General features: G+C 44.1%; 4 protein-coding genes across 6 annotated transcripts; 2 read left to right on the top strand and 2 right to left on the bottom strand.

Moving 5' to 3' along the window:
* Nucleotides 1-22: 22 nt before the first annotated feature.
* rab20 (RAB20, member RAS oncogene family) lies at nucleotides 23-4,546 on the bottom strand. Its single transcript, XM_035604019.2, has 2 exons — nucleotides 4,002-4,546; nucleotides 23-1,318 (listed from the first exon to the last, which is right to left on the bottom strand). The coding sequence occupies exons 1-2, from the start codon at nucleotides 4,189-4,191 to the stop codon at nucleotides 723-725; spliced, it is 786 nt and encodes a 261-aa protein (XP_035459912.1). The 5' UTR covers nucleotides 4,192-4,546; the 3' UTR covers nucleotides 23-722.
* A 1,297-nt stretch (nucleotides 4,547-5,843) lies between these two features.
* On the top strand, nucleotides 5,844-11,261 carry naxd (NAD(P)HX dehydratase). 3 transcript variants are annotated; one of them, XM_035604015.2, is made up of 11 exons: nucleotides 6,121-7,410; nucleotides 7,536-7,994; nucleotides 8,251-8,401; nucleotides 8,516-8,561; nucleotides 8,674-8,762; nucleotides 9,547-9,655; nucleotides 9,794-9,844; nucleotides 9,964-10,068; nucleotides 10,172-10,292; nucleotides 10,447-10,570; nucleotides 10,804-11,261. In XM_035604015.2, exons 1-11 carry the CDS (start codon nucleotides 6,897-6,899, stop codon nucleotides 10,952-10,954), a joined length of 1,920 nt encoding a protein of 639 aa, XP_035459908.2. In that variant the 5' UTR covers nucleotides 6,121-6,896; the 3' UTR covers nucleotides 10,955-11,261. The 3 variants fall into 3 exon arrangements, with proteins under 3 accessions (XP_035459910.1, XP_035459909.1, XP_035459908.2); XM_035604017.2 differs by lacking the exons at nucleotides 6,121-7,410; nucleotides 7,536-7,994 and adding an exon at nucleotides 5,844-6,101; XM_035604016.2 differs by lacking the exon at nucleotides 7,536-7,994 and having other exon boundaries at nucleotides 6,108-6,259.
* A 142-nt stretch (nucleotides 11,262-11,403) lies between these two features.
* Nucleotides 11,404-14,668, top strand: ing1 (inhibitor of growth family, member 1). Its single transcript, XM_035604018.2, has 4 exons — nucleotides 11,404-11,728; nucleotides 12,716-12,896; nucleotides 13,053-13,201; nucleotides 13,715-14,668. The coding sequence occupies exons 2-4, from the start codon at nucleotides 12,758-12,760 to the stop codon at nucleotides 14,348-14,350; spliced, it is 924 nt and encodes a 307-aa protein (XP_035459911.1). The 5' UTR covers nucleotides 11,404-11,728; nucleotides 12,716-12,757; the 3' UTR covers nucleotides 14,351-14,668.
* Nucleotides 14,669-15,434: 766 nt separating this feature from the next.
* Nucleotides 15,435-19,093, bottom strand: ube2al (ubiquitin conjugating enzyme E2 A, like). Its single transcript, XM_035604021.2, has 6 exons — nucleotides 18,911-19,093; nucleotides 17,720-17,800; nucleotides 17,593-17,618; nucleotides 16,764-16,853; nucleotides 16,593-16,681; nucleotides 15,435-16,223 (listed from the first exon to the last, which is right to left on the bottom strand). Exons 1-6 carry the CDS (start codon nucleotides 18,952-18,954, stop codon nucleotides 16,095-16,097), a joined length of 459 nt encoding a protein of 152 aa, XP_035459914.1. The 5' UTR covers nucleotides 18,955-19,093; the 3' UTR covers nucleotides 15,435-16,094.
* Between the last annotated feature and the right edge of the window lie 647 nt (nucleotides 19,094-19,740).

The following is a 19,740-nucleotide window of genomic DNA, read 5'->3' as shown; positions in this document are numbered from 1 at the left end:
TAATCTGACAGACCAGACAAACTGCAAAATAAAAAATCTTTATTATGACAAGGTATGTAAAAAAATACAACAGTGGTATTCACTATTTAGTGATTGAAAAAAGTCCCAAAAGTGGCAATTAATATATAAAGATCAGTCTCAATGCTGGTAACATCAGAGCAGAAGTGTGATTGATGAAAACCGTACAGTTCAATAAACACAGTGAAATATTCCACCCTACTAACAATTAGTGCTGTTCAATTTTAAACTTTAAAAAAAAGCAGTGATTGACTTGTGTGTATTATTTGCCCACCGACACATTGTTTGGGATAAAAGTGCAGTTTCAGTCATTGTGTTGTGTGATGTTGTCTGAACATGTATGAACAGTAGTTGCTTTTTCTGTCCATCTTCATAGCATCAAAAATGAACGTGTGTGTGTGTGTGTGTGTGTGTGTGTGTGTGTGTGTGTGTGTGTGTGTGTGTGTGTGTGTGTGTGTGTGTGTGTGTGTGTGTGTGTGTGTGTGTGTGTGTGTGTGTGTGTGTGTGTGTGTGTGTGTGTGTGTGTGTGTGTGTGTGTGTGTGTGTGTTATTGGGACATCATTAATGCTATTAGGTCTCAGTCAAGGCAGATAAGTAGTACAATCACAGTATGCATTTGGTCCTCAGACCAACCTGTTGATTGCCCTGGATAAAAACTAGTCTCTGTAAGGCAGCCACCTCTCCACCTCTTTGTTTGTCAGATTCTAGCAGCAGGTGGATCTGGCCCGCTTGCTGCCGGCCCCCCTACACTCCTCCAGGTCAACTGTGGGAGACTGCAGGTTCTCGTTTCTATTCCTCAGGATGGAAGGCAGCACCAGATCAAACAACGTCTCGAACAACGTGTCCACGTTGTAACCCGTCTTGGCACTCGTCTCAAAGCACATCTTCTCTGCGGGCAGGCTGCCCTTCTCCTCCAGGCCCTTATAGCGCAGTATTCTTCCATAAAATGCCATCGCATCCTCGCGGGTAACCTGTTTGTTTAGGCTCATCCCAGAGAGGGAAGCGGGGGAGGCCGGGGGTGTTGGACATGCAGACAGCACCTGTGGTTTTGTCATTTCCTCCTGGATTTGATCCTCTGACACTCCATCCGAGTCCTGGGACAGCTGGGCTTTTGAGTCTGTGAGATCGGCCTTGTTGCCCACTACGGCATAAATGCAGCCGTGGTGAGCGGTGTCAGTCAGGGACAGGAAGCGCTCCTCCAGCTCAGCTAAGCTTTGCCAGTTGGTGACATCGTAAGTGAGGATGACGGCCGATGCACCTCGACAGTACATGGAGCCCAACCCGTGGAACTGTTCACGACCTGAGGAGACAGATAGGGGGTCGACAGTGTCTGTGATGCTGCGGGAAAGCAACTCAACTTGAACACCATAAACACAGAGACCTTACAGTATGAACAGCAGTGCGGAACGACGCACAGCGCAGAGAGATAATTGTGCGAGACAGTCAGCAGTTTGAGCACAGAAACAACCTTTGTTGTTGAAATATGCGGAATTCTTGAAAGGCAACATTGTGAGTGACAACATTTCCACTGGGGGCATCTCTTGGTTGCCGGTTCATTAGGCACACTGAGCTAAAACTAATGCAGTCTAACGCACCTTGTTTCACAGTTGTTTTTTCAATTTGTCACAGTCAGAAAACAATGAAGTCGTTAGTCATTTTCCTGCTTCATTTTCAGGTTCCTGGTTTTTTTCTCGCAGCCCCAGTGTCACACGTTCGTGTCCGACTGGGGCACTTGAACTGAACAGATGTTCATGTTATCAGTAACGTCTGTGTTTCCTTATATGACACGTCAATGTGTTGCATTACACCGAGAAGGGTTCTAATATTATTTCCAACAATTTACGTTAATGAGGATATGCTAAATATTAAAAACACCTGTCAGTATTGACAGTAAGCACAACAAAACTCCAAAATGACAAATACAGCTGAAGGAAAACAGTTTCAACAAAAACTAAAACAATAAAAATGTTATGACGGTAAGTTATGATTTTTTTGGCAGGTCTGTTGAATTAAACTTTATTAGGTTTGGCTGAATACGTCTAATAAACTAGCAGCTAAGGCTCAGAGCTGCAACCAATTATTAATTTATTTTCATTTGCAACTAATGTATTCGTCCTTTGTCTATAAAATATCAGAGAACTGTTCATGATGCTTGTTTTATCTGACAGAACCCCCAACCTAAAGATACAGAGTTTACCATCACATTTGACAGACGAGGAAAACAAAATCAAATGTTCACATTTGAGATGCTGGAACTGGATGTTGTTTGGCATTTTTGATTCAAATATGGGATACATTTTTCTGTCCATCTACTACATCACGAATATCTCACGGAATAAAGAGTAAACTAACGACAGGGAGATATTTCATGTTGCATACTATTAGCTGAAGTGACCCAAAAAAATAAGAACCACCCACTGACTCAGTAATCCTCTTGTTTCTGGAAACTACTATTGCACATATTGGAAAAGACAGATTCAAGCATTGGGAGTCAAGTGATCCTGTCATAACCCTGTCATGTGACCATTAAGAGGAACAGGGAAGACCGTTCTTAAGGCGGCTCGGAGCTTTGAAACTAAACTGTTCGGCTGAAACGGGGCATTACCTGTGGGGAAGTAAGCAACAGACGGCCTGGTTTCAATCTGACGACAAGCCGAACATCTGACTGATTTCAATACAACCCTTATAACGGTCACTGTGTCAAAGCTTCACTGTCTTTGTTAATACATCTACAACAGTTTGACATGACTCAGCGCTGATCCGGCAATTCTCCACCACACTGACTTCGGACTAAAACAAATGCAACAGCATCTTATCAGAGGTCATGGAGTCAGGGCACACGGACAGGAAATGGTTTACTGGTGACACGGACAGGCTTTCTTTATCCCTGTGGCTCACCGACTTGGCTTCTGCGCAGTGTGTAGTTCCCAAAGACGAGTTACAGTAATTTGTGTTTACGCAATACTGGAATGTAGCACAGTTAGAAGCTTATTCCTCAGCAGTAACTAGATAGCTGGTATCCAAATTTGTTCATGTAAGAGACAATGGGTCTTAAGACATCCGCTCTCTCGTGATCCTTGGGGGTTATTCGGGGACGCAGGTTCTATTGAAGCACACGTTTGTTCTTGTACGACCACCATTTCCATCCCAAATATCCAAATCCAAGAGGGATGCCTTAAAAATGACATTCTCAGTCAGTCTGACAGGCCGCCAGAAACAGAATTTGTCAATTTATAAACGATATAAAACTAATTGACATAAGATTGAATTGATTAGTGATCTGTTAGCAGTTTGATGAACTGACTAAGACGTCTTTATTTTCATAAACATGGGTTTTTTTTATATTCAGAGAAAAGGCTTAAAGAGTTACATTGATTAAAATTCACTCCACAGACTTTATTGTTGTTTAATACATTCATTTATATGATTTTACCATCTTGTAAATAGTTTAAAAATAATGCCAAACGATTAAACCCACTGACTGTGGGGATTAAGGGTAATACAACTGAATCTGTTCCAAAAACCTAAACCATAACTGCTCCTTATCTGCTCTTTCATCAATGATCACAGGCTCTGACCAACAGTGTGAAGGTTTATTATAGAGGCCTAACAAAGGGGACCGCTGCCCTGGTGTTATTGTGAACGATGTACAAAACTGTTCAAAGATCACGAGGTTCATCCTTTTTTTTAAGTTTGTTTTTTAATGGTTGTTTGTGCATCGGTGAAAATGGATTAAGGTTTTGTTTTCAGACCGAAACATTTTGATTAATGTGAACATGAATAGCACACTCGCCCTGCAGAAGCCATGGTTCCCACGACACTGGCTGAGCAGAGTCACGTGATCGCCTCAGGTGGTGAGGTCACGCGTTCTCAGGTAAACACGGAGCACGACGCAGAGGAATGGAACTCGATCAGAGGTGAAAACAAACACACGGGGAGAGAAACGAGGCTGAGGAGAAACACAAGGGGGGGGGGGTATTTACCAGCTGTGTCCCATATCGAGATGTTGTACGGTCCCCACTGCTTGAGGAAGAACGCCCCTCCCACGGTGCTGATGGTGTCTTTGAACCTCCTCTCCGTGTACCTGTGCAGCAGCGACGTCTTGCCCACGTTCATGTCCCCCAGGAGGACCACCTTGACGTCGGGCTTCTTCATCTTCGACGCCTCGGGCATGTTGATGCTGAGTCGGGTCCCGCTGCCACAGGGCGGAAGCTCTCTCTCTCTCTCTCTCTCTCTCTCTCTCTCTCAAGTACCGTCAAATAAATTAACAAGTGCCGACTAACTCGTGAAGACACGTTCAGGGTTCTCACAGGTTCCTCTGACGAACGCCATTTTATGAGCGACGGCTGGTTGGTGACGACGCGACAGTCCGCGGCTGTCGGCTGCTGTCGGCTCGTTCTCCGCTGCCTCAAGTCTGAACTTCAAAAAGTAACCGAGGTGAAACAGGAAATTGGTGAAGCGCCGTGTGTTTGAGGAGAAGTTTTAACCCTCTGTGATGTCTGCCAGGTTCATCTGCTGGCCGACTGCTACTGCACCACAGTTCCCACCATATTTTTTTAAATATTTTATTTTAAAAAAAATACTATGTGTTTATTTGGTGTCTCTTGTTTTGTCTTTTTATTACGAAAAACCCATTGACAAACTTTATTGACTTGTTTATTATTTATTTATCTATTTATTTTGTACCTGCAAGGCTAACGTTGGGGCAATATTTTTAAATAAGTGTTTAAGGCCTATTTGTCATATCAGATCACCGAAGAGGGCAGTTGTAGTTTTTATACACGAGCTTGACTATGACACACACAAACACACACACACACACACACATTACTCTATTATGATGATAGGAATTGTGTCTCATAAAAATACAAATAAATCCTCAGGGCCCAGCTGTTAAGGAGTAATCTGATTGGATTTTGGATTATAGACTTGATCAGATCAAATCTTGAAAATGGGTTATTCAAAACTAAAAACGGATTCTGAATTTGGACTAGACAACCTAATCCAATTTTGGTTTCAATCTGAATCAAACCTTCAGTGTGCGTTGCTTCAATCTTTTTGGTGGGATTGGGATAACTTTGACCCAGAAAATCAGGGTTATTCTGATTTCTTTAAGCCTTACAATGATAAAGTAGAAATACGGCTTTCGGTACAGTAAGGATTTTTTGCCCCTAAAATGATCCTCCAAATAGCTGCCAATATCAGATATCTATATCTTGAAAATGTAATTATCACTTTATATTTATAACAATCACACAATCAAAAAACAGTTTCTAACAGTTCCATCCCTTGTTGCATGTCCAGTCAGTCCCTCATCCTGAACTTCTCAACTGAGAAACCAAAAGAGGAGAAACACAGATTAATCCAATGTTGCTTTTGAAAATTGAGGCAAAAGTAAATTGGATCCTGGATGGCAAAACATGGGATTTCAAAATCCGGATCATTTTAATCCAGATTAATTATTTTTTATTTTTTTTAACAACTGGGCCCAGATTGTGGAAATAAATCTTCGAGTCATGCCACATATACTTTTCTATTTGAGAGGTTTTTGTCAAAATAAGGCCACACTTTTTCAGTCATTATTGTTGAATTATTAGTGTACTGCATAAAAGCAGTCCACCTACACCTGCAACCATGCACCCATTGGTCAGTACTAGCTGTCAATCACGCTGTATCCACACCCTGATGCATATGTTGCTTTATCATCTATTTTACACTAAATGAGACCATAATTTACTAAATGAACACCGTGCTGTATCGAATAAGACTAGAAACTAAATATTGAAACAGTAAGCCCCTTGGGAAAATGTTTACTGGCGTTATAAAACAAATGACTTGGTGCTCTGCTGGTCATTCAAGAGAATACAGGTTCCAGGCACTTCCGCATTGGCTTCGCCTTCTGCTATGCCCATGCTTCTTGTTTGTTGACAGATTTCGGCCTACTGGGATAGAGGAATGTCAGAGGAGGCTTTAAAGGCACCATCTCTGTTTTTCTTCCTGTGCTGCTTCACCGGGAGCAGGGCGCCTCATGATCAGGATCGTGTGCGCACAGTTGTCGGCGTTGAAACGCAGTTCCAGTTTAGGTAAGGAGGAGGAGGAGGAGGAGCGAAGTGTCCGCGGCTGTTAGCTAGGAGAGGAGAAAATGACAACAACATGCCGCAGCAGATTCAGACGCTCGCCTTTTCCTTTATCACACTCGCACTGTCGATTGTCGCCACACTGGTCTGTTTGAACGAGAAAGGTAAACGGAAGGAAGTGTTGTGACAAGTTTGCTTCTCCTACTAGTTATAACGTCAGCGTGCAGCCCTGACGACCTGTCCATGTTGGTCGAGGAGTTGACGGGGTAAAGCCCCAGTTTGATTTGTTGTCACTGGTCTTTAGGACCCCGCGGACACCGAGGCTGGGCGGGGGAGCGGGGGAAAGGTGAAGTTAACCCCGCACAGCGCTGATCAGGGGTCAGTTTTCATATGTACCCGGTTGAAGGTTAACGGTGTGAGAGCAGCTCAAGAAGCCGACACCCGGTCAGTCAGTGTCAAAGCACCATGCGACGTGTTCAGCCAACGACATACAAAAAGGGGACAAAAATAAGACGAATGTGTTTTAGCTAGCAAACAGAGAGTTGGTGTGCGCCGGTTATTGGAATGGTTCCCATGGTGGGAACTATAATTACTACCCCGGTCAAGTCCTTGTGCGCTGCCCGGCCGCGCAGTTGTCGTTGTTGACGTTGTTCGGGACAGCGGCCGCCCCGCGGCTCCGATGCAGCTGAGAGCAAGCGTCCACACGTCCATCATAATCCGCCGTGTCAACGTCTCCACCCGACCCCCCCGCCCGCCCGCGCGCGGTGGACGTCGCCCGGATCGAACCCGTCCGTCTGCGCCATGCAGGTGAACACGACGCGGGGCTTCCTGTGGTCGGACGTGGAGACGCGGACCTTGTTGAACATCTGGGGGGAGCAGGACATCCAGACGGCGCTGGATGGAAACTTCCGAAACAGCTTCGTGTACCGCGACGTCTCCCGGCGGCTGGGGGCGATGGGGTTCGAGCGGACGCCGGAACAATGCCGGGTGCGGATCAAGAGCCTCAAGAGACAGTACCTGCTGGCGAAGGAGGGAAACCTGCGCAACAACGGGCAGTACCATAAGATATGCAAGTTCTACGACATCATGGAGATGATTCTGAGCAACCGGCCCGCCCTTGACCCCCAGGAGTTCATTGACGGCGGGGCGGGAGGAGAGGAGGCCGTGGACGGCCTGGAGGAGGATGGAGAGGATGCTCAGGACGCGTACTCCGAGGGCACTGGGGAGTGTCCTTACCCTGCAGAGACTGAAGTGAAGCTGGAATACCCGACAATTCCCATCCCGATTCCAGTTAAAGTGACAGTGGGAAATAACAGTAAGTGTTCCCTTCTTGTCCACATTCATCCTGAGTTTTTTTTAAGGATTTTCTACCATGATTATTTGATTGCATATGCTCAAAGGTGCATCACATAATATTTCCCCTCGCTCCCTTCCCTCAAGGCACTTCAGTCAGAACACACAACAGCAGCCAGTCGGCCACCAGTGTGTCAGCCAGAGCACCTAAGCGTCCGAGGAAGCGGCGCGCTAACTTCCCCATGGAGAAACTCATGGAGCAGTTCCTGGAGCAGAGCGTCCAGGCCGAGGACAACTTCTACCGCATGGAGGAGCAGCGCCTGCAGGCGGAAGACCGCCGCAGGGAGGCCGAACACGCCCGGGAGCTGCACATGCTTCAGATGCTCGGCCAGATGTTCTCCAGCATCTCCTCCTCCTCCTCCTCCACCACATCCGGCCCTGCAGCCACTCCGTCCAAGACAGCTCTTTCTGCCCGCGCGCCGGTCCCCTCCAGTGCCTCCCCGTCGTGCACACGCGGCCAGTCCGGTCATCTCAGACGACCTTCGCCACCGACAGACTGTTTCCTCCAACAGAGTCGACTGTTGGACCCAGATCCCCGGGCTTTAGGTATTGGTTTTGGTGGAGGTGGAATGTGTGAAGAGGAAAACAGGGAATTACAGGCGTGTCAGCTGTAATGCGAAGGCTCTGTGATGGAGCAGTCACGTGATAATTTAGCTTTATTTGCTGTACATTATTATCTCAGTTCAGGTTTTGTATTTGTTGTTTTTGTTGCCAACGTTTTACCATCTTGTGTCCATGAATTAGCTGCTGACTCAGGCCGTGAAGTATTTCACTTTTTAAAATAGTCTGTTTATTTCCTCAGTGTTTGAACGCTACTACAGCTCGGGGTCGACGTCACACAGCAGCATGGATGATGACATCCTCTCACTAGTAAAGAGCATAGTCCCTCCACTGACGTCCAAAAAGCACAAAGGACAAGATGGACGTATTGGAATCATTGGAGGGTGCCAAGAGTATGTGACACAAAGACCTTCACCTCAGTATAAACAACATCCACCAAATAAGAGTTTCATTTGTTATTCTATAGAACATTTGCCTTAATTCTTCTCCTCTTCACCCCCCTACAGCTACACAGGAGCGCCATACTTTGCTGCCATCTCTGCTTTGAAAGTGGTAAATACAAATTCAAACAGATTCGGATTTAATTTAAAGAGTCGTAAAATTGTCACTTTAAGTTTGAAGTCTGTTGCTGTGATGGTGCTTTTCTTTTCTTTCTTGTCTCCAGGGGGCCGACTTATCTCATGTGTTCTGCACCAAAGATGCTGCGACTGTCATCAAATCATACAGCCCCGAGCTCATAGTTCATCCTGTTCTGTAAGTTCAATTACATCAGTTCTATCCTGACTTGGGAAATTCAAACTTTAGAAAAAAAAATAAACGTGTGACAGCAATTTCTATGACGGCTATATTCATTGTGAAGTTTAGTTACCAAAACACATTATAACACTTCCAGAATGCATTATCAGAGTTGTTTCATAATTAATTATATGTTATAACAACAGTCATGAGGAATAAGTAGAATTATAATACTGTATACGGTCAGATTTCGCAATTGCCTATAATTAGTCTAAGAATTTTGTGTCAAAACTTTCACTTTGTTTAGATCATCAGTCTGCTTTCTCACCATAATTTCATAATAAGTGAAAAAGTGAAGATAACAATGACAATGGAGGCGTCAGTCGGTGCAGTTTTCCTCCTTTCTCATCACAAAGTGACAGAAAAGGTGTAATTCCTTATGACTGTTGTTATAATTCAGCAAAATACATTGTGTGTGTTGGTGGTTGCCAAGGTAATGTTGATTCGTAAGAGTTTGTATTTACTAAAACCGGATTATTTCTATGCACATACGATATCTTTTGGGAAGGAGAACATCACCAGTTTAATTCTTAATAATTTATGCATTATTTTGTGTGTGTGTGTGTGTGTGTGTGTGTGTGTGTGTGTGTGTGTGTGTGTGTGTGTGTGTGTGTGTGTGTGTGTGTGTGTGTGTGTGTGTGTGTGTGTGTGTGCACCTGTGTGTGCACCTGTGTGTGCACGTGTGTGTGCGCGTGTGTGTGTGTGTGTGTGTGTGTGTGTGTGTGTGTGACTCTGTCTCCAGGGACAGTCCTAATGCTGTGGAAGAGATTGAAAAATGGCTTCCGAGACTGCATGGCCTTGTGGTGGGACCAGGTCTAGGGAGAGAAGACTTTTTATTGAAAACGGCCAAGGCACGTGGAATTCATTTACTCTCCTTTACTGTTTAATTTGCCAGAAAACATTGCTTGCTTTACCACCTCTGTAGATTTTTGAGATTATCAAAGAGATGAGAGACAAATTAGATAACATATTTCCCCCCTCTCTTCTAGGAGGTGATAGAGAAGTCTAAAACCAGAGATATCCCTATAGTCATTGATGCGGTAAGTCTTGATAAAATCAAGCTCCAGCTGTTGAACCGATGGGATTTCGTTTGCAAAGTCACACTGTCACTGTGTGTGTGTGTGTGTGTGTGTGTGTTTCATCTGTTTGTTATCTACAGGACGGATTATGGCTAGTTACACAGCATCCATCTGTTATTCACGGGTACCAGAAGGGTATCCTCACGCCTAACTTCATGGAGTTCACCCGGCTATATGAGGCACTGGTAGGGTCCCTCGGCAGAGTCCCGTCACCAATTGATGGCGTTCAACATATGATTCTGTGTGTTAATGTGGGTGTGTGTGGTTTTCTGTGTGTCCCTGCCTCAGCACCATGAACCCATGGACAGCAGTGATCATCAACGCAGCGTCCTGCAGCTCAGCGTAGCCATGGGCAACCTCACTGTGGTGCTAAAAGGAGAACAGGATCTTATTACAGATGGAAGTAAAGGTGAGTATTCAGCATTTATACACTATAAACAAAACACTGTCACACATGTTTTTAACGTTTCCAGCTGATCCTTCAGTGTAATATCATGACTTAGATATGTATAATGAGACACTCTTGCGTCCTGTCATCTCAAGTTAAGACTTGTTGTTTCCAGTGATCTCGTGCAGTGTTGAGGGCAGTGGGAGAAGATGTGGCGGACAGGGTGATCTCCTGTCTGGATCTATGGGAGTGCTGGCTCACTGGGCCCATGCTGCCTCTGCAGCTGGAGTGGTCAGAAGGTTTGTGCACTCTAATTTGATGGCTGTATATAACATATAATGATGATTGGTGGTTCAGTAGTAAGCACAATCACCTGGAAGCCAGAAGGGTCTTGGTTCAAATCCTAGCTAGGCCAGGGCCTTTCTGAGTGGAGTTTGCATGTCCTCCCTGGGTCTGCGTGGGTTTTGTACATTTTTCATATATGTGTGGTTTTATATTTTCTAATCTTTTTTTTTTTCCTGTCCTCCTGCAGTGTGAATCCGTCAGTGGTTGCGGCATTCGGGGCTTGTTCGCTCACCAGACAGTGCAACAGTCAAGCCTTCCAGCGGCATGGCAGGTCCACCACCACCTCGGACATGATCCAGGAGATCGGCTCAGCCTTTAAAAAGCTTTTTGAAAGCTGAAAACAACCAACAACAATGGGAAAAAAAAAAGTGTTCAAAAAAAGCTATTCATACAAACACAACTTTGCTTTCATTAAAACTGGTAATGGAGGGAGAACGTTCTCCTCTAGTAATATTTGAATGAAGGTTAGTGAGGTGTGGACCATCTCCTGTGGAAATGATCTGGTGCAGAATCATACAAGCCTGAGGTTCATTAAATTGACATTTTTTTTTACAGGAAAACCAACAAACACTGTCTTCCGTCTCTCAAGAAGTACTACAATGCATTCACCAAACATTAGAATTTTGAAATAAATAAATAAATAGATTTTGTGTGAGTGATTAACTTCTTTCCTTTTTAACTAAGTTTTTAACACAATTGACACCATATGGCAGTTCACCGTCGTCGCCACAGGGTGGCGGTATTGACGTATAATGGAAACTGGTCAATTTTCTTACTACACAATAAAAGACATCAGAGAAAATTAAAATCCAGTTTGAGGCAAAGCGATGGGGCGATTCTGTGAGTGGTAAAATAACAAACAAATTTAAAGAGTCTGAAAGTGATTCTTAAAGCTGAGGGTGGGGCAGCAGCAGCTTCATGGACTCAGCTGAAATATTTTTTCAGGCACTTTAGCCGCCAGCTAACGTTAGCTGCGGGCTAGCACGCCTCCACACACGCACACACACACACACGAGCTAGCATCAGGAGCATCATCCCGCAGTATCAGTTCAACGACAGCGTCAGCTACGAGGCAGCTCCAGTCAAAGAACAACAACGAGAAGCTAAAACAGGTGAGTTCTTCTACGAGTCGCTCACCCACCGACTACACACGTGCAGCATTTTATTCTGCTTGTGTTTGTTTTTCTAGTGTTAAACTACGTGATCCGCGTATTAATGTTATACACGTTAAATGCTAACATTAGCTAATTTGGCTAACAGACACTTTGAGGTAGCCCTTATAGAAATAAGAGTTTTTAATGGCAAAGTGCTCGTATATAATATTCGCACTGATTCCGACTCCAGTGTTTTGTCCGTGTTACATGAACTCATCGGTTTAAGTTCCGTGGGATCGTTTGTGTTGTAGGTTGAATGAAGCGGCTGTTAAACGGTTTCTATTAGCGTTGATTCATCTTCCGTCAAATCTGGATCGCGTCCGTTGACGCGCGTCGGTAGCGGAGTCCGCCAGGTCGTCTCTCGACGTATGCGTCGACTCGGAGCTCGTAGTTTTCCCAATGTCAAACTCGCAAGAAGAAGAGAAAGTTGGTTAGCATGTTAGCATGTTAGCATTCCGGTGTTATGATTCCCCTCGACGTTACCGTTAACCGGGGCAAATCCAGCTAGCTAGCGTCACAGTGTTAGCTTAGCTTGTCTTCTCCAACATGGGACTCGGCGACACGTTCAAGTGTTTTTTGTTAGTCAACTTGCAGCTTATTCATGTTCTCCTCGAACTGGCCTCGTCCTCTGCGTCTGTTGTTGGCAGATTCACATCACACGTTGCATGTTCTGGACCTGGTTGCGGATCTGCTGCTCCCTCCTACTCTCACATTTAGACCATGCAGCCTATTTATTCCAGACTGATCTCTGGAGAGGAAAAGACATACTGGAAAAAACGAGAAAAACATGTTGTGTGGGTCCTATCAATGATGCACAAATCACAGGCCATCTGACACAAGTGAATTCAGTCGTGGTTGTCAAGGAAACACAGATAACTGGAGCATTAAATGCTTTAAACGTCAACAATGAGCATTTCAGTGAACGGCGTCTCATCCTCTCAACAGGCGCATGTGTCGGGGCGTCCCTTGGTGAAAGAGGGAGACACAATGTTGAACCCGACCAATGGTGACCCGGGCCACGTTGTTGTGAATTATGTGGAGGAGTATTTGGACCTGGTGGAATCGCTGCCATTTGACCTGCAGAGGAGCGTGTCGCTCATGAAGGAAATTGATGCCAAGTATCAAGGTAAAGATGTCGGATTGGTGGAGATACCTGACGTGCAAGAATTCACACTTCACATAGACAGCCAGGAAATGAATCCACCGTGACAAGGAATAAGCTACAAGAAAACATTTGTGTGTACCTTTTTTATGATACCGTTTTGACTTCTTGTTTTGGCAGATGTTCTGGAGGAGCTGGATGATGCTTATGAACGGTATCGCCGGGAATCTGACTCCATTCAGAGGCGCAAGCTTCAGTTATCAATTCAGAGGGCGCTGATCCGCAGCCAAGAGCTCGGAGATGAAAAGATCCAGATTGCAGGTCAGATGGTAAGTGAAGAGCAGCCTGCAGCGGAGCCGCTCACTGGCAAACATCCAGATCTGAATGTAGGTAACTGTGAAAGAGCGGTGCCTTGCTGGAAAAACGAAAATAATTTACAGACCTACTTAAAGGCCATTTTATTTTGAAGTTTTTCCTTTTGAATTTCCCTGAAATCATCGTGTAACATTTGCAAGACTCTGTTGTGAACAAAGAATCAGCTTTTCATAGTTAATCACTAATGGCTTATCAGACATACAACTCGATGTTTCCCTCTGACATGTGTTTGGTATGTTAAACATTCCCCTTTATTTAAATCTCAGAGAAGTGGTTAAGAAATAATCATCAAACTGGGGTTTAACCAATGTCTCTGTCTACTTATGTTGCTGCACCCCTAGATGTCAGTAAAGACCAAACTAATAAAATATTACACAAAAAAAGAATGTCCCACCTCAAAACATGATGTTTTCAGGGAAATATACATTTATACCTTTACAGTTTAACCTAACCATGTTTTGTTTCAGGTGGAGCTGGTTGAGAACCGAACACGACAATTGGACTGGCACTCTGAGCTCCTCCTTTCCTCTCAAGAAGTCCCCGAGAGCCACGTTCCCACAGCAACATCCCTGACGACCACCGCAGCGTCCATGATGTCCTCATCATCATCAGCTGCCATCACTCCGGGCAAACCCGGCCATCACGACAAGAAGCGCGACGAGGTCACCCCGGGCTCAGCTGGTACAGACAAAGCCGGGGGGAAGCGCTCGAGACGTCAGAAAAACGGAGAGACCCGGGAAAGTTATGGGGGTCTGGATCACTCTGAGGATGCGGGAGTGGGGGCGTCTCGGGAAAAACGTGCCAAAACCTCCTCTAAGAAGAAGAAGAGGTCAAAGGGAAAGTCTGAGAGGGAAGTGTCACCTCCAGACCTGCCCATCGATCCAGATGAGCCGACGTACTGCCTGTGTGAGCAGGTGTCCTACGGCGAGATGATCGGCTGCGATAACGACGAATGTCCCATCGAGTGGTTTCATTTCTCCTGTGTTGGTCTCCACCATAAGCCCAAGGGAAAGTGGTACTGCCCCAAGTGTCGAGGCGAGAACGAGAAGACCATGGACAAGGCCTTAGAAAGGGCCAAAAAGGAGAGGGCATACAACAGGTAGCTTGCGCCGCAGAGCCCGATGAACACTCCTGCGTAAAAGATTTAAATTTTATGGTTTGTCTTAGTTTCCATTGACAGCTGACAGTTTTTCAAAAAACTAAAAAGAGGGATCTTGTACAAAGTTATTTTTGTAACTGCTGCGTAGCTGAGGAACAAGATTGCACTCTCTAAATTCTGAAAAGAATGGACACCGTACAGTACAACCTGCATGTTTGTAACCAGCTGTCCTGTACTTCACCCCCCACCCTGTTCTCACCATGCCTGCAACATCACCCATTCTATTGTGTATTCAACTAAAGAATAAAACACCTCACACAAAGAGGAACTTTACGATCTTTAACATCTCAGAGAACAAAGTGTATCTGATAAAACGACACCCTACATAGTACTTTCTTTAGTTTACTCTGATGAACAGTTGAGTTTTCAAACCTGACTCATTGCATTGTGGAACATCGGCGTGAAGTAGTGCACATACTGTGAACACCACTTTTTTGGTTTAGCCGAGGGAAAGTTTTCATGAATTGTCTCACAACTAGCATCCTAGCTGCAAATAGATCTCATAGGCGTGTTTAATGTGATTGACAAAATCAAGTAATTTCAGTACTTATAGTATGACCGTTATTAAATAGACTGTAGGATTAAAAGTTCTTGGATGTCTTGCATTTAACTTGATCAATCACCATCGCTAAAGGATTCCTACTTAATTTGTCTCTTGTTGAACTCAATGCATTTTTTCACTTAAAGGATTGGATTTTGCTCCTGGTCGCTTTGCAGAAACAATTGAAGCATAAATTGATACATGTGGGCCTGAGAAGAGACTAAAAATGTCAATCTAAAACCCAGAAATTGCATGCGGCATTGAATTTACTCTCTAGAATGCATTTCAAATTGTAAATCTTGAACAAAATGCAAACATTCACTTGCAAGATGATAAGTGAAAACACCTGTAACCCAGCAGCAGATCTTTACCTCGAACACTTGGGTCACATATGATATTGGCTTAAACAAGAGATCTATCTCTTCTTGTCCATGTTTAATTTGCAGTTACAATAAAAAAGATAAAAAACAAAAACTTACCAAGAGGATGAAATTGACTTTTTTTTTTATTTACAAGTGCTGAAAAAATGACATGGGAGACAACCAGTGCAAAATCTGTACATAAATTCAATTGCAGGTTTCTTATATACATGGGTACTGAACAGGAATGTGAACACACTCACTGTCATGCATGTAACAGAGTTCACAACACAGCAAAATACATGGTGTAAAAATGTCTGACTTCCTTGTAGTCTTTAATGCTCAGGCTGCTCATTCTCCCAAAGAAAAGGTGGGGCGATCACACTGGAGCCTTGTGAACACAAACTTAACAGAACACATCAGGGGCACGACAGAAGAGGACCCATGAATAAGTGACGACGCTCCTCAAAAGACGTTTCACATAATTTAGTCATGAGGAGTCACTACAGCATGATAGAACACAGACGGAGTTTGGGTAATGGCTCACTAGTCCAAACACTGAGGCAAGATTCAGCACATTTCCCCTGATGGACTAGAAAAGTGGGAGAACACAGAAAAAAATGAATCCCTCCTGGTGGGGAAGGGGAAAAAAAACTCTAAGAAAGGTAAAGTGCATAAAAGCTTAAAATCAAAGAGTTGGGGGGGGCTCAAAAATGAAGATGTACTCCACTAAAACTCGCAGCACACACAGCTTTACAATGGAAAGAGCAGCTGTCGGGATTGTCAGGTCAACTGTCTCTCCAGCTTTGTTCTACAATAGCAGACACGCGCTTCTCGTACTCCCGCTTGTTCTCCTGGTAGAGCTGCGCAGCCTGACTGTTGGCCGGACTGTTGGGGTTTGGTTCATCGAGCAGAGACTGAGGAAGACAAAAGTACTGGAGGTGAGAACATTTCAGCAGGAAACAACCAACCTGGATCAGACTTTTAGTCACATCAAGCATCCAGTACCACATTTGAAAAAATCAGTTCAAAGTTTATGCTTATGTTTAGCTATGAAATGTGACAAAGCAGGTGAATGTGACACAGGACACCAGAGACCTGTTTTATTTAGAGCTTGGCTGATGTATATCTTTCTGACAATCTACCTTGACAATCTCACTTGCAATATGTTGCTCCTACAATTTCTAGATTAATGACAGAAATTTTCATTGTAAAGCGTATACCTTGGCTTTTCTACGCTTTTGGTTATAAAAGAAAGTGAAATAAAGCATAAGGGCACTTCTTACCTGGATAGATGTAAGAATAGAGGATACATCGTAGGTGGGACTCCAACGGTTCTGGAGGATGTCCAAACATATACTGCCATCCGCGTAGACTGATGATAAAAACAGTTAAACTCTGCCCCACAAATATCAATAAGACTTCTGATGTGCCAGTATATGAGACAACGTTCTTACCATTTGGATGAAACATCTTTGACACAAATCGTACTGTGGGGGGTTTGTTGGGGTATTCTTCTGTGAACTCTACAATAAGCTTAAATGTACCTGTGAAAGAAACAAAAAAAGGATATTTATTACCATGACTATCTGGCTCCAGTGAGGAATATTTCCAGGCACAAAAAGTGTGTGGAAGCAGTGACTTATCCTAACCAGAACAAAACCTATTGAAAAGTTGTATATTATGGGTTTAATTTTAATTTTTGTGGTTGTGTGCATTGGCCAGCCAGTCAATATTCAGTTTACATCCGTGTCTGTCCGGACTCTAAATACATGTACTGAAAACTTGAGGATTAATAAAAAAAAAGTATATTAAGTGCATTTTATGAGTTATGGCCAAAAAAAGGTTTGTACGGTCACATTCACAATTCCATTGAGGCGTTCATGAAATATCGCGTTCCCAAGAATGGGACGGACAACCTGAAAACATAATGCTACCAGCCGTGGCTGTTTCAGGCTCAGAGGATACAAAGGGTTTTTCATAATCATTGAACTTTGTAGTTAGTTTTATGAGATAAACTAAATTAGATTTGGGTTGAGCGTCACTTTGAGACAGAACCTGAATTATGGCTTCCTGGTTGCATGCCTCGCCTTTAGAAAGCCAAACTCCAGGAAATATGTTCACTCTCTCCTGCTCTGTTCCCGAGTTATGGTGTTAAACAATAGCCAAAAAAGTGTTGCAGAACATCATGATGTTGACTAAAATGTTATCACTTCATCATTTCACATTAGCAATTGTGTCTTACTACACAGAAATAACAAGTCAGGATCACAATGCATCACTTACCATCCTCAAAGGGAGTTCCTTCAGGGCTGTGACGTTAGAAAGAAGAAAAGAAAGTCATTAATTTCACACGTCACACAAACTTGTTTTTGAACATCGTGGTCATTGTGAACTAATGGCGCTGTCTTACCCAAATATGACAGCATTCCACACCATGATGTTGTTTTCAGATGGAGCGCCGCTAACACCGGCTGGAGGATCCTCTTGCAATCTTCATATCAGAAACAAAATTGGTTAATATGATAGTTCCACTCACTGGAAGGAAACTGGATTTATTCGGCCAGCAAGCAGCCCGCGATCTCACTTTCTCTTCAAGCATTTGGCCACAGCCATGTCAAATAAACATGACTCTACGTGCGAACACCGCCGGCGGCAGGGACAGTGGACTAAAGTGAGCAGACTCAATTGCCACATTAAAATAATTAACTTTATTACTTCCTCACCTTGGCTATGCCATTTACACATTAACCCAGATGACGTTTCATACTTTTGTGTCAAAAGTAAAAAAAAATACCCAAGTCTGTGGTGTGAATCATAGATATATAATTACCCTAACAGTTTTATTTTTATGATTAACTTTCTTCAACAATAGACAGGACTTCGTATGAAGTAAGAGAAATGGTAAATCTCACTATACTAACCCCAAGAAAAACATATATATATATATATATATATATATATTCCCCCCCTCAGAAAATAGATAGTCTAGACTTCAGAAAACTTTTGTCTCACAATTAATACAATCTATTCGCCTGTGATGTGAGAATAATACTAGATGGTGTTTGAACCTTTGTCTCAGAGCACATCTGCCCACAGTGACTCACCTGACACCAAACTTTGATAAGTTCACACGAGTCCAAATGTGGCCATAGCTAACATGAGTTGCTGGTTAGCAACGACCACTTTCACACGAGTGGGAGTTAGTCGAAGTGGCGGCCACGCGTGTCGGACCGACTCTAACGTGGCCGATCGGTCGCTCGCGTCACGGACATTAAAAAACGCCAGCTGGTTTCAAAGCAGCCTGTAAACAGTGGACGGACCTGCCTGTTAGCGCTGTTAGCTTCTAGCTACGGGCGAAGCGCGACAGGCTAACTTAACACGATTTTCACTGTGATGTTTCGGCTCCATGGAAACACACACCATGTGCATCGAGGCCGTCGTGTACAGGTGGCGACAGGCGAACCGGGCGATGTGATGCTCGAAAGACAAACAACGACAACAACACACTGGCTAAAACAAATGGCAAGCTACCGTAGGCTAAGCTAATGCTAGCTGTTTTTGACTAATCATAGCTCCCCAACACGTCTCACCATCCACTCACCGTTTAAAATCTCTCATCAGTCTCCGTCTGGCCGGTGTTGACATGGTTTCACTTGTGGAAAACGCACTGACAAGACTTAATTGCTTATTTTTGGTTTAAAAAAACAAGTTGTGGCGTTCTCGGATGTCTTTCGACACTTCGGCGACGGCCCGACTGTTTCTCAGGATAATCCTGACGCGCTGGTTTGCCCAGCTAGGTTTACTGGGCGATACCATTTCACGAGAGAAGGGGGGGGGGCATTTGGAGTACCACGTTATACAAATATAATAATACAAATTAAATAACGTGTATTTGTGACTTAAAGCACTAGCCTACAGTTCATCTTCCGCAACAAATTGTGGGAGATATTTAGTAACACACCGGTGAGATACATGCGTTGTTTTACCAGCATATTATCGTCCCCGCCGCCCCCCCGTTCTCGTCGAGGGCGTCTTCTGTCGAGGGGCGTGGTCTCGGTGACGCGGTGTTTGTGCAGCTCTGGTGCAGCGACGCGGATGAAGGTCGCTCTCCCGGTGACAGGTGATTGACATCCCGGTCCACCAGAGAAGCTGAGCCCCTACAAGTGAGGCTGGACCGGGGTTCGCCTGAGCTTAAACTCATTTTAGATGAATGCACCCACATGAAACTGCTTCAAGCTTTCTTTGGGTACAAAAACAGGGACCCCCACAAGTGAAGAAAATGACGTTTTTGATAATTGGAAGTATCTTAAATGCCAGGATTTCCTGTGCAGCCAAACAAAATACATACACATTATTTATCAGTGGTTTACAAGGCATATTCGCCAGGACAATGCTTTATTTCCCAATCATCTGCACATGTAGGCAGTCAAA

Source organism: Scophthalmus maximus, chromosome 14, assembly GCF_022379125.1.
Source record: "Scophthalmus maximus strain ysfricsl-2021 chromosome 14, ASM2237912v1, whole genome shotgun sequence".
Classification (NCBI taxonomy): domain Eukaryota; kingdom Metazoa; phylum Chordata; class Actinopteri; order Pleuronectiformes; family Scophthalmidae; genus Scophthalmus; species Scophthalmus maximus.
Note: the sequence above shows the minus strand (reverse complement) of the source record. Positions and strands in the feature narration are given on the sequence as shown.